Source organism: Antedon mediterranea, chromosome 3 (assembly GCF_964355755.1).
Source record: "Antedon mediterranea chromosome 3, ecAntMedi1.1, whole genome shotgun sequence".
Taxonomy (NCBI): domain Eukaryota; kingdom Metazoa; phylum Echinodermata; class Crinoidea; order Comatulida; family Antedonidae; genus Antedon; species Antedon mediterranea.
Window position 1 is genome coordinate 34,448,078 of NC_092672.1, and position 13,828 is coordinate 34,461,905.

The 13,828-nt window shown below is 31.4% G+C and overlaps 1 protein-coding gene across 1 annotated transcript; it reads right to left on the bottom strand.

Moving 5' to 3' along the window:
* On the bottom strand, window positions 1-13,522 carry LOC140045333 (ribosomal protein S6 kinase beta-1-like). Its single transcript, XM_072090188.1, has 14 exons — window positions 13,316-13,522; window positions 13,043-13,080; window positions 12,420-12,537; window positions 10,877-10,945; window positions 8,351-8,498; window positions 7,824-7,982; window positions 7,607-7,697; window positions 7,153-7,243; window positions 6,753-6,794; window positions 6,584-6,649; window positions 5,934-6,074; window positions 4,888-4,995; window positions 3,784-3,890; window positions 1-3,212 (listed from the first exon to the last, which is right to left on the bottom strand). Exons 1-14 carry the CDS (start codon window positions 13,394-13,396, stop codon window positions 3,107-3,109), a joined length of 1,365 nt encoding a protein of 454 aa, XP_071946289.1. The 5' UTR covers window positions 13,397-13,522; the 3' UTR covers window positions 1-3,106.
* Between the last annotated feature and the right edge of the window lie 306 nt (window positions 13,523-13,828).

Here is a 13,828-nt window from a genome sequence, read left to right on the forward strand (position 1 = left end):
TTTTTACGAAAAAGGTCTAAAATAGCCACTTCATAAAATTCAATTATTATGCAAAAATATTGCCATATATACACATATATTGTGTTATCATCATCTTATAGAGTCATAGTAACCAGTTGTGTCGAAAAATATAAAGGTTGAAATTTGACCATTTTTCGGAAACTTTCCCTGTAGGCCTACTAATAGTACAGGGATTTTTTCGAAATATGGCCAAAATAGCCACTTTTTAAAATTCAATTATGCAAAAATATTGCCATATATGAGCATATGTATTATCATCATTTTATAGAGCCATAGTAACCAGTTATGTTGAAAAATAAAAGGGTCGAAATTTTCCGTAAAAATAGTGACATGCTCAGACCATTTATACCTCCATGCTCGGACCTCAATATTCTGAGCAACTATATTTAAATACACTTATTAGGCTATCATATATTTGTGTTATCATCATCTTATATTTACTGTATAGTAAGCAGTTAATTACCGTATGTCAAAAAGAATAGGTATTGTATTTTGACCTTTGCATGTATACTCCTGTGATTGTAAAATAAAAAATGGTCAAAACAACTTTCAGACACTTTTTAGCAACTATTAGACTTGCCCCAAGTCGGTATTTATTGTCCTAATATTAGTTCACCAGTCAGCGTTTTTGACTTTTGTCTGGAAAATTCATGATTGTGAACTCACGTATTATACGTATGAAATGCCATATGTCAAAATACTTCTTTGAGTTTATTGATTTATTTACTGCAGTATCCAGGTATATTTCTGCAGTAATGATAGGGTAATGAAGAATAGGCTTACAGTATTACTACAGTTATGACTTGGTACTTAAGTATATTACTGAATTATTAATTAAATAGATTCAAATACTAAGACTACACCTGTATAATTATGAAGACATTTTAAAGGAAGATGGCATTCAATTTATATGCGATGTGAAATATCGTTGTATTTGCTATGTCTGAAACTCTGTCTACACTATCAAACTTTGTGTGACCAGTTTGGTAGTGTAGACAGAGCTTTATACGTTCAACAAATTACCCACATAGTACAATTAACTTAGAAAAACATAAACCAGACACAAATTATTTAATATCATTTGTATAAATTTAATATACCTAATACCTAGTGCATAGGCTGGTTGGAAGCATAGAGATATTATAGTGAACTATAATATCTCTATGTTGGAAGTCACTTGTCAGAATATACAATATGTACTTGTAAAATAAAATAGGGATATAGGGTGGGAGAAAATATCTGGAAGGTGTATTATGCTCTTTCTACACTATCAAACTTTATGCGACAAAAAAAATGTGATGTGCCCATATATAGACATACTCATATCACTATCATATTTGGGCAAAACACACTTTTTGTGAAACTAGTTTGATAATGTGGACAGAGGATATCAATGTTGTAATAATAGACTTTTTGCATAGTGGTTTACTACAGTACTTTGTACAAAAGCTAATTTACTATATTCCTTGTTAGGTCAAAGGTCAAACTAATACAAGAAGATTATCATTTAGCATTTGTAATCTAGGGTTGCCATCCCAAAGAAGACGCAATTTGAAGATTTCTGGTCATTTTTTGAAGAAAAAAAAAAAGACTCGCAGGGCCATTTTTTAAAATATTATTTATGCAAAATGTCATAGTACATGGTGTACACATTTAATTTAGATACACATTCCATTCCAATTAATATCAGTGCATTAATAACTATGTATCATCATATTTCAATCATTGTTCATTTTTATTTTTTTTTTTATTTCAAGTTAGTTATGACTTAATCAGTTATATATTGAGTAGAAACATTAAATTTTACCTATACTTTTGTTAAACTGCAATAGATTTGGCAAATGTGTTTTGGTAAAAATAAAACACATTGAAATGTTACATTTAAAAATTGTTTGTGTTTCAGTTTTGTATTTGAATATTTGTTTCTGGAAGCGAGGTATAATAAGCCGAAGTCTAGAGGGCATACTCCAGACTGAAAAGTGATTCCAACAGGAGGGGAACCAAAAAGATATATAATAATATATAATATCATTGGTTTCTGATGAAAAAAACCCACCCATTTAACAAAATTTAATTTTCACAGCTTTAGCCTCATTTAGCATCATGATCCGATATTCAATATTACTATTTACAATTATTATTACAGTAATAGGGTAATTTAATATACAGTAGTTAAGGATAGAGCTCCTAGGATTGGAATATGATTGCATTCAATAACGTTTGATAGCATGTCAGAGGTCAATATTGCACACATGTGCGGACATAATCACGACAGATCTCTTACATCTGTGTGGACGTTTACACATGTGCATATTTCAGAAAATGAGTTTGATTCTCTGATTATAGAGATTACAACTATAAGATAGAAACTTGAAAAAATAACTTTTTAAGAATAGAAAATTATTTAAAAAAATTAAAATTAAAACAAAACTTGAATTCAAACTAGTAATACTTATTCTATCTACAGTAATCGCATTAACATTTATTAAGTTATTCGTAATTTTAAAATAAATTATAAAACAAAAATATCAAGCAATAAATTAAGAGCAAAATTTATATTTCAGACTATAAAATGAACTAATACTTTTTCTATTAAGGTAGCATAATTCAAAACCAGTAAAAATAACAATGCTAAGGGCCCATTCACACAAGATGGTATAGGCCCATTCACACAATGATGCTAAAGCCCCATTCACACAAGTCAACTTTTAGGTCATTGCAGAATAATTGTTTATAAAGTAAAATATACATATAGTAACAAATGAGTTGTAAAACAATTGCCAAAATAAATAGCAAATTGCTGATCCAATCTTATTTGCGTGAACAGGCCACTTATTTCATCAACGCCGCCACGTAATGTCACATTCAAACATGCACATGCTAAAGCCCCCAACGGCACAGTTTCATCAAGCACATCGTTATGGTTCACTGCACATCGTCCCACCTCTAGCTGTCGCTTCGCATCTCAGTGGATGTCATACAGCAGTGGATGTACGGATCAGTGGATATCACATGCCTCAGTGGATGTCATGCATCACTGGATATCACGCCTCAGTGGATGTCATGCTTCAGTGGATGTCATGGTTCAGTGGTGTTGTTCAGTTGTATCCATTGCTTCTGAATGGTTGTTGCTGTCCATTTTGGTTAATTCTTCATCGAATGCAAATTGTAGCGAGTGTTGTCTCATTGCACTGAAATATATTTGATAAATTAATCAATACATAAATTAATCAATACATAAATTAATCAATACATAAATAAATAAATAAACAAATACATAAATAAATACATACATAAATTAATCAATTCATAAATTAATAAATTAATCAATACATAAATAAATCAATACATAAATAAATCAATACATAAATCAGTCAATACATAAATCAATCAATCAATACATAAATCAATCAACACATACATAAATCAATCAATACATAAATCAGTCAATCAATCAATACATAAGTCAACCAATCAATACATAAGTCAATCAATCAATACATAAATCAGTCAGTCAATCAATCAATACATAAGTCAACCAATCAATACATAAATCAGTCAATCAATCAATACATAAGTCAACCAATCAATACATAAGTCAATCAATCAATACATAAATCAATCAATCAATCAATCAATACATAAATCAATCAAAACATAAATCAATCAATCAATACTTAAATCAATCAATACTTAAATCAATCAATACTTAAATCAATCAATACATTTATATAAGAATACAGGGTACAATAATTGTGATACCTGAAAGGATTTCTTGGACTCTGATGTGTGATCTTTCTTGGTGATCTTGGTTTTAGTATATCTTTTTGTAAGCACTCCAACACAGACGGAGCCACATATGTAAATCCCTATAACAACAAGATAAAAAATGATTGTGATATTTATAACAGCATCAATAATGAATGTTTTTATTAAACTTAACATTTATTTCTTCCTTCAAGAAGATGAGGTAAACATAATATATTCAGGATATATAAAGAAAGCGAGCAGTTAAGACAGTGGAACCGTAATTACGTAGCCATAACATCGGCAAGGGTTCGAGGCTCACTCGTTCCATGGTTCTGGTGGCAGAACCGTAGGTCCAGTGTACACATCTAGCTCATCTAGTACATCTTTCGAGACGAGTAGCGGATTACCTCGGTGTGCTAGTCCACACACAGCTACTGTGCAATTGGGAATTTACTGTTTTAGAGGCGTTTACCATCTGTTGGTCACATCCTTCACTAATGTACGTCTTAGTGAGAAGTTGAATCAAATAAAAAAAAAGGCATATTCATTTTATTTATTGTAGAATATGGATGTCCTCGAGTGTACTGTACTGTTATGATACTCTTGTCTCTTAAGCTCTGTCTACACTATCAAACTTTATGTGACAAAAAAATGTGATGTGCCCATATATGGACATGATGATGTCATATCACTACCATATTTAAGCATATCACTACCATATTTAAGCATATCAATTTAATTCAAAATTCTTTAATCATTCCACACGGGGCAATTCAAATAAAAAGGTCTGGATTAAAATGATCTTACAAAATATACAAAATATCACAATACACGGTACAATATAACAAGTCAAAGTTCAAGAATTTAAGAGTCGGATGGCCACTGGCAAAAAACGAATTCCATTTCCGGTTTGTTCCACATGCCAGGCATCGAACACGACGCCTATGAGGCATGAGCTCGAAATCACTGAACAAGGCATGGTTAATATTTTTTTAGAATAGCTCTACTTTTTTTCTAAGCATATAACTACCATATTTGGGCACACTTTTTTTTGTCAAACTAGTTTGATAGTGTAGTCAGAGCTTTATGTTGAAATATAAGGTGGTAAATAATGACCTGAAATATCTTATTTGCACTTTCACTCAAGGCTGAATCATCTGGACTATCAACAGGAATCTCACGTGTGAACTTGGTGTCAAATTGGCTTACATCATCTTCACTTGTCTGAAATAAAAATGAAAACATGTTTACATTTCTTTATTTTTATTATTATATACAAATGTTTCAAATATAGTATTTGTAAAATAAGTAGTTTTTACTACGATTAATACTCTTTTTTTTAATCATCAATTGCCTTGTTATTAATTTACTGGAATATATTATGTTTACCTCATTTTCTTGAAGGAAGAAATAAATGTTAAGTTGAATTGAATTGAATTAAAGCAGGCCATATTCACCAATCACACTTAAGTGAGATATTTCCCTTAAATATTAAGTATTTCACTTAAGTCAATAAATATTTAAGTTTTTTCCTTAAATTGTATTCACTTAGATTTTATTTACTTTTAAGGGTAAGTGTTTCCCTTCCTAAGTGTGAATACAGCCACAGAAATGTAGGTCAAACTATTACTTCCTGTAAGGTCGTGTTTACCAAGTAAATGAATTATAGATTACATATTTGTATAATGTATTAACAATATTTAGTTATCTAATGCAACCATATTGCCCAATATGTCAAAGTCACAAGGTCCGGAGGTCAAATTGATATCAAGGAACAATGCAAATATTAGAACAAGTCGGACCTATCTTAATCTCATTCAAAGTGAACAAAAATATGAAATAATATATATATATATAAGGGTATAAGGGTGGCGCAGTGTGTTGGACGTGGGAATCCAACTCTGCCTCATTGCGTGTATCCTTAGGCAAGATACTTTACTTACGTTTGCCTCTATCCACCCAGGTGTATAAATGGGTACTTGGTTAGATCAAGACACAACTTTGTGCTGATTACTAGCTGCATTATGGGAGTATGTTTCCATATGTGTTTGATGCAAAAAATGACAGGGGTAATAATGTTCAGGTTTCACAACATTAGGCGCTATATAAATCCAGGATATTATTATTATTATTATTATTATATATATATGAAATATACTTACAAGAGCTGGTTTGATTGGTGGTTCAAGTTTTCTTTCAACCACTAACTGCCAATTGGTATTCCTAAAGAAAGAATGTTTTTTAATCTTCTCCGCATCTTCTGGTCCGCTGCCAAGCCTAGCATTGGGGTGTCTTTTTAGTAACTAAAATCACAAAAGAGAACAAAATGTCCCTTAAGCTATGTCTACACTATCACACTTTGTGACAAAAATATGATGTCATATTACCACTATATTTGGGCATATCACTACTACTACTAAGTACTATATTTTGGCACATCACACTAGTTTGATAATGTAGACAGAGCTTTTAAATAAGGATTAGCCAAGATTGTCTATTGCCTCTTCATTCGTTTCATGGCAAAGTGTCCCCCACCCCAATAGGGTGTCCCCCACCCCAATAGGGTGTCCCCCACCCCAATAGGGTGTCCCCCACCCCAATAGGGTGTCCCCCACCCCAATAGGGTGTCCCCCACCCCAATAGGGTGTCCCCCACCCCAATAGGGTGACCCCCACCCCAATAGGGTGTCCCCCCACCCCAATAGGGTGTCCCCCACCCCAATAGGGTGTCCCAAAGGAGGGGTTCTATTGTAGTGTGTGTTCACACACACAATTAAGTTTTCTTCCAATTTTTCCCATCATTATACACTTACCTTTCGTATAATATCCTTGGCTTCTGGTGTTAGATATGGAGGTAGAACTAACTTTCCTTTTAAAATCTGAGAAAAAAGATAACAAATGTCAAATAAATGTCATAATTTATCTAGATATTTGATAACATAATCGGAAATCAGGTCAAAGTATGTAAAATAATTGACGTACCTTTTCAATGGTCTTTTTTCTGTTATCTGTCGTAAAGGGTGGCTGAAACATACAATACAAATTATGTCTTATTAGAATCTAAGCTAAACTTTTCGATATACAAACTACAACCTTTAATATAATAGCTTAGATAATATCTAAGCTATTATAATATTTTCTTTCTTTATATATTATCATCTTCTTCAAATGTATTTATTACATATATATTTTATTGGTTAAACAAATGTTATCAAATCAATATTTAATTTTTTTTTTTACACAATTTAAAATAATGAAGGATTTATATGACTAAAATATATTGTAAAATGGGAAAAATAACTAATTGAAGGGAGAGGGAGTCGGAATACTTATATGTTAATACGTTTCTGGTATTAACCAAAACCAGAGGGAAATTACTTACAGCGCCAACAAGCATGTCGAACATCAAAGCACCTAGACTCCACCAATCAACAGCTTTCGCATGACCGCTCCTTGTTAAAATTTCAGGCGCCCTGATTAAAAAAAAAATTTATTTCATGAATATTATAATACAGGGCTCCATTCAAATATAGTTACTAAACTCTGTCTACACTATCAAACTAAATTAACAAAAAAATGTGATGTGCCCAAATATGGTAGTGATTTGACATCATCATGTCCATATGGGCACATCACATTTTGTTGTCACATAAAGATTGATAGTGTAGACAAAGCTTTAAAGAACACTTTTATATTGACTTAAATAACACAAAATATTGAATACAGTAGAAAACTTGCCTGTGAAACAAACAAGGGGCAATATATGTTTGATACCATGGCTAACCTCTATTTGTCCCAAAAGTGTCTCCTTAGGAGGTTCCACTGTATGTACTTACATGTATTCAATGGTTCCGCAGAATGTGTGAGTCATATCTCCATCTTCTACAGACTCCTTACATAATCCAAAATCGGTCAATACTACGTGACCTATAAAAAAACGTTTTCATTTAGGGCTACAGAATTGAACATTTGTTTCTTTTAGTTTTTCAACATTTAGTGAAATATATTGATTACTTTATTAAATAATTCTTAATTAAATAAGCAATATCTTACCTTGAGCATTTAGCATAATGTTCTCTGGTTTCAGATCTCTATAGATTATACCTTGCTTATGTAAGTGTTCTAAAGCTAGTACTATTTCTGATAGATAGAAACTGGCAGTGTCCTCCATAAATATACCCTCTCGTTCTAGATGCATAAAAAGTTCACCTCCTGAAAAGGTTAAAGGTTAATTTTAGTCCACCAATGATTAACAGATTAGTACACGATATATTTTATTTATTCAAAGTTTAATTTTAGTGCACCTACGATTAAAACATTAGTACTGTGATATCATATTTTATTTACTATATTTATTGATGATTTTTTATGCTAAGTGAAATTATAAAGCTCAAAAAAATATTGTATGCATGTAATATTTCTTAAGCACTGTCTACACTATCAAACTCTATGCGACAAAAAATGTGATGAGCCCATATATGGTAGTGATATGACATCATGTTCATATACGCGCACATCATATTTTTTGTCTCAAAGTTTGATAGTGTAGACGGAGCATTACAGATTTAAAATAGACTTACCACTTAAATATTCTAAAATAAGGTAGAGTTTTCCACCAGTTTGAAAGGCGTAAATTAAGTCTACAATAAATGGATGTTTCACAGCTTCTAGTATATTCCTTTCGGCTTTTGTGTGAGCTGTGTCCTTTTGATTTCTAACAATACTCGCCTGAAAAATAGTAAGAATATTTAAAAACATCACATCTTAATATTTTAACAATAATAATAATGAAATAATTTAAAATGCGCCATATATCCAACCAAAGATAGGCGCAGTAGATACATAAAAAAAACATTATAAGAATTAAAAACAACTTTAGAAAGCATAATCCTCCCAATTTTATCATAATTTTATTACCGATAACCTTATATTGAAGATATTTATATGTATTTTTTTATTACATTATTAAGACAATAATTTACCTTGTGTATAAGTAATGTTAAGCTCTGTCTAAACTAGTTCGACAAAAAAGTGTGATGTGCCCAAATATGGTAGTAATATGCTTAAATATGGTAGTGATATGACATCATCATGTCCATATTTTTTTTGTCACAAAGTTTGATAGTGTAGACAAGGCTTTAAAAAAAGTTGGCATCTGTACAACTATTTCTTAAGATAAAAAGTATTTTAATACTTTACTGTATTATTTAAATTATATTACATTTCTATTATTTTAAATAATACATTTAGTTATAATACTAACAACATTTTGCTCTTATGAGTAAAATATTTGAGTAAGGTAATAATAATAGTTTTGGTTTTGTTATATTTATACTTTCATTTGCAGGCATGGTGGTGAGTGGGATAGTTGATTACTCAATAGTGCTTCCTTCAATTCAACACAAAAACACAAAGATGTTGTTTAAGAATGACTACTGATGACTCACTTAAATTGTATTAATCACTTAAGTTCAAGTTTAATAGTATATTAATATCTCAGTTTTTAGTTACAAATATAAAAATGGAAATTGATATATACAGTAAAAAAAGTTTGTTGTTTTTAGTTTCAAAGTTAGTATTTTTCATGGTTTTCACAAGCGCCTTGAGTACTTTGTGGATATGTGCGCTTTATAAATATTATTATCTTATCTTACTGGCATATATTAGAACTGTGGGAATAGAATTGAAATGAAGGTAGACTATATAAGACTACAATACTTGTCAAAAAACAATAGATGGATTGATTACGTTTAAATAACACTTAAAATAGTATAAAACTGTCTCCAGATAATGAGAGTGAAGCCATGATTCAACGTTTCGATCTTTCTTTGATCATACTAGAAACCTGGCCGCAACAACTAAACCTAGGATGATAATAATAAAGATCGAAACGTTGAATCATGGCTTGCCTCTTGTTATTTGGCATCAGTTTTATACCCATGTTAAAATGGACCTGAAATGGATTTTCGATTTTTTTCATTTTAGAATGATGTTTTGGGGGCTATTAGGTGTTGCTAGAATGTATATTGTTACAAAATATAAATTGGCCCTTTTGGGGAAAGCCCCATTTGAAAATCAAAAAAATTCGCGGGTGACGTCACTTTGCGAATATATTCCTATCCCTCCAATGAACAATTTGCAGTTTTTTGGCTATAACTCTTGAAATCTATGGAGTATTTTCTAAAAAATGCTTGTGAAACGTATTTAGAATTTTTTTAGATAAAATTATTACCGTATAAACGGTTATTCATCGAGTAAATGACCATTTAAAATCTTAAAATCAACGGTTTTTTTCTGGCAATACCGAAGTTGGCCTGGCAACGTTGTCCGGGATACAGCTCCGTGCGCAATGATGCGTATCCATATTTTCCGTTCGTGTATTTTGTATCGTTCGTAATTTATACTGCTAAAATGTGTTAGTTTCTTTAGTTTTTAGTTTAGCAGAATTAAATTAGTAATATGAGATGATAATTTATTTGTCACGAATCAGGCAGTTCGAAAACGAATTTTATTCATATTTTACTTTGGCTTGACAATGAGCGCAGCAAGTTGTTGATATTGCTTTGGTCCTTGGATGCACATGAAACGGAGCCTCGCCGCATGATGTGGGTGGTGGATCGACCCCGCGCACTGGATTGGGGGCCTAGGCCTAGTAAAGGTTTGGGAGGTAGGTCTTCTAAATTCGGGTTTTAGAACAAACGAAGTACATTTTAGGGACCTATATTTCAACAACATTAGATATTGAATAAATTAGTATTAGTGTCAACGCTTCGCGTATCTTTCCAGGCCGTCGATCATTCACTGACTATCGGGCGGCATACACGCTCTCGATATCATCGTGTGTATATGTGACGTCGTGAATATAGAGGTTTCCGACGGCCGTTGAAATAGAATATTGCAATGGCGTGAGTAATTTTCGCTAATTTACCATGGTATCTTAAAATTTTGTTTTTACTCAAAATACTATACATTTTGTTTTTATTTGTATGGGTTTGTGTTAATTTGATACATTTAAATAACATGTGTGAATTTCTTGAAAATCGAAATTCCATTTCAGGTTCATTTTAACCATACTTGTATTTTTGTTATTATTTAATGTAACTTACTTTCTTCAACACTTTCATAGCATATATCTTATTAAGATGAGCGCCTGCTATTTTACGTACTTGAAACACCTAAATAAAAATAAAAATAAAAATAAATTTTGTAATTAATACAACACACTTTATAACAAGAACAAAATAAGATACAAACTGAAATAAAATAATCAAAACCAAAAAATAGCACAAAATAAAAAATTTTTTTTAATGTTAATTAAAGTTAAAACCGACTAACAAATTATTTATCAATACTTATTTTTTCATTTAACCACTAAATTATCAGTTTCCACATATATTTATGGTATACAGTAACTGAACTATTCATATCAAAATATGATTAATAATAAATACAGTATATAAAATTGATAGACTATTGATTGAGATAGTCATCTCTAAATCATGGAATTCAGTTGTAACCGGATGTCATTAATAGATATTTTAGTTAAATCTAGGATTTAAAATATTCCAATTTGCATAATGAATCTTTTTTAAAGCAACAATATAAAATATGAATAATCAAATATTGCTTTTTAAGTGATTAAAACGGTATACACAATTTGACAAATTAAAGATGTATTGTCCCCCAAAAACATGAAAAATGAAGATTAAATAAATCAGACTTTGAATAGGTTATTTTGTAGTTTTAATAAAGTTAATCACTTCCATAGAAAAATAACGATAACAAATTATGTTTTCACTTGTAAAATGACCAAATAAATGGTTAAATTCAACCAAAAATCCATTGGATGGCAGCCAATTTGACCATTTTTTGCTTAAAATTACATTTTTTTCAGGTAAATACTTTTTTTTTCGATCCAATTTTTGGTCAAAGTAGATAAACTATTGTTGCATTAAAATGGAACATTCAACAACATTTTTTTTAAGAATTATTTTTTCAGGGGGACAATACATCTTTAAAAAATAAGACTTGAATGTATAAAGAAAACATACAGAAAATAATTTGTGGTTAATTACAAAGAAATATAGCCTTTATATTATAAATTAAAAGTACCAACAAATTTTGTTAAAGTCAATCATTTAAAAAAAACACCAGATAATTGAGCAATAAATATGGGATCAAATTTCTCATTAATATTTAAAAATATCATAACACATTACTAAAAATAAATTTATTTAATGAATACTGGATAGGAATATTATAAGCAAAACATTGATTTGAATATAAATGATGCATAACCATCATATTATCAGTAAAGCAATTCATCACATTTAAGACAAGCAAAGAGAAGTGTTCCAAAAATAGATATCAATCAGAATATAGCACAGAGTGTGTACAGAAAAAATGCTACCTTAAAAAAGATTAGATAGCACCCTTGTCCAGTGGTGGAACGGCTATGAGAGCTTACTGGCTAAACCCAGGGGCCCCGGAGTTTATGGGGGCCCAGAAGCAGTGCCCAGGCATTAAAATATGTTGAAAAAGGCTAAAAACGCCAGAGGCTTCCAGCGCTGGAGGGCTACTTGTAGTTCTAAACCAGGGGTCTCAGCGTAACGCCACTGTCCTTTGATTAAATACACAATACTCGCTTACCTTTCCATATCCGCCTTTGCCTAGTACTTTGAGAAGTTGAAAGTGTTCGGGCCCCACACGTTCCTCGGTCGGATTGACTAAAGCCTCACTCAGTGGTACAGACTCCATCCCTTCTCCCCTACAAAATAGAGTATGAAAAAAAAAAGATCAGTCAAAATGAACAAATACAATTTAGAAATATAATCAAAAACAATATAAATTATTGACTAAAATAAAACATACATTATAGGAAAAAATGCAAAATGCAAAACAATACTAAAACACTACCACAGGGGTTAAACAATCGATTCTAATTAAATAAAGATGGGTTAAAAATAAACTCATGTTTAGCTATATCAACACAATTCGACCCTGCCTTCAAAGTACAGTAATAATTTATAGATCTTGAACCTACAGTACTGTATCTATGCACCTGAGAACTTTTTAAATTGCAATAAAATGTAATAAATTCATTCAACAACACAAAGAGAGACTGTACAATGATATGGCGTGGCTATCGGCCTACAATAGAAAACTTTACACTAGACGCATAGTTATGATTAACAGTGCCAATAGATAGTATTATTAGTATTAATAGATAGAAAAATAATAAATTAAGATAGCCACTCCCATTTAACACTTACATTTCAATAGCTGAACTTGAACTTGCACTGAGAAACTCCTGGGATAAATCAAAGTATACAAATATTAAACTCAAAATATAAATTATTTATAGACATAGACATTATTATAATATAGAAAACAATAAAATATCAAGCTAGGCCTGCTTGATTCTATAGTAATGTGGGGTAGGTACTCATCAAAGCTGTACACGGATAAATCACACGGCTCGCGCGATAGGGAATATACAATATAACTTTCCTACTCCTGGCCATGGCCTAGCCTAGGATACTTACATCAGCGTCAATGTCGATTGCATCTTCAGCAAGTTCGTCTCCATCTTGATCGTTAATTTCTATATCAAATACTCCAGCCATGTCTACAAATGTTTAAACCATATCAAGACTGTATCAAAAAAATATATGTTCATAGAGTCATAATAAAACAAGATAAAGAGTCCCAAACAGATTTCGAAATCTACGATTTCAACACCGGTGGTGGATCATTCGATGATGAAAGGAGTCGAATTCGGGGCACCAAAATAGACTTCAGGCATGTTATCGAAAAGTTATGGCGCGCCGCCAACTACTAAAAATGTCATAATTAGCGAGATCTAAAAAATGATGCTTAAAAAATCGATACACTGAGATACTAATAGGTATAATTAAATAACATATTTAAAGCATAGGATCGAATATAGAAGTGTCGGTTTCCCAGTAGTCACTGTTACTTCCAAGGAGGGCCACGTGAAGGCCACCTTTATCCTCCTCTTCACTATCGGAGATTTTCTGAATACAATAGATGTGAGC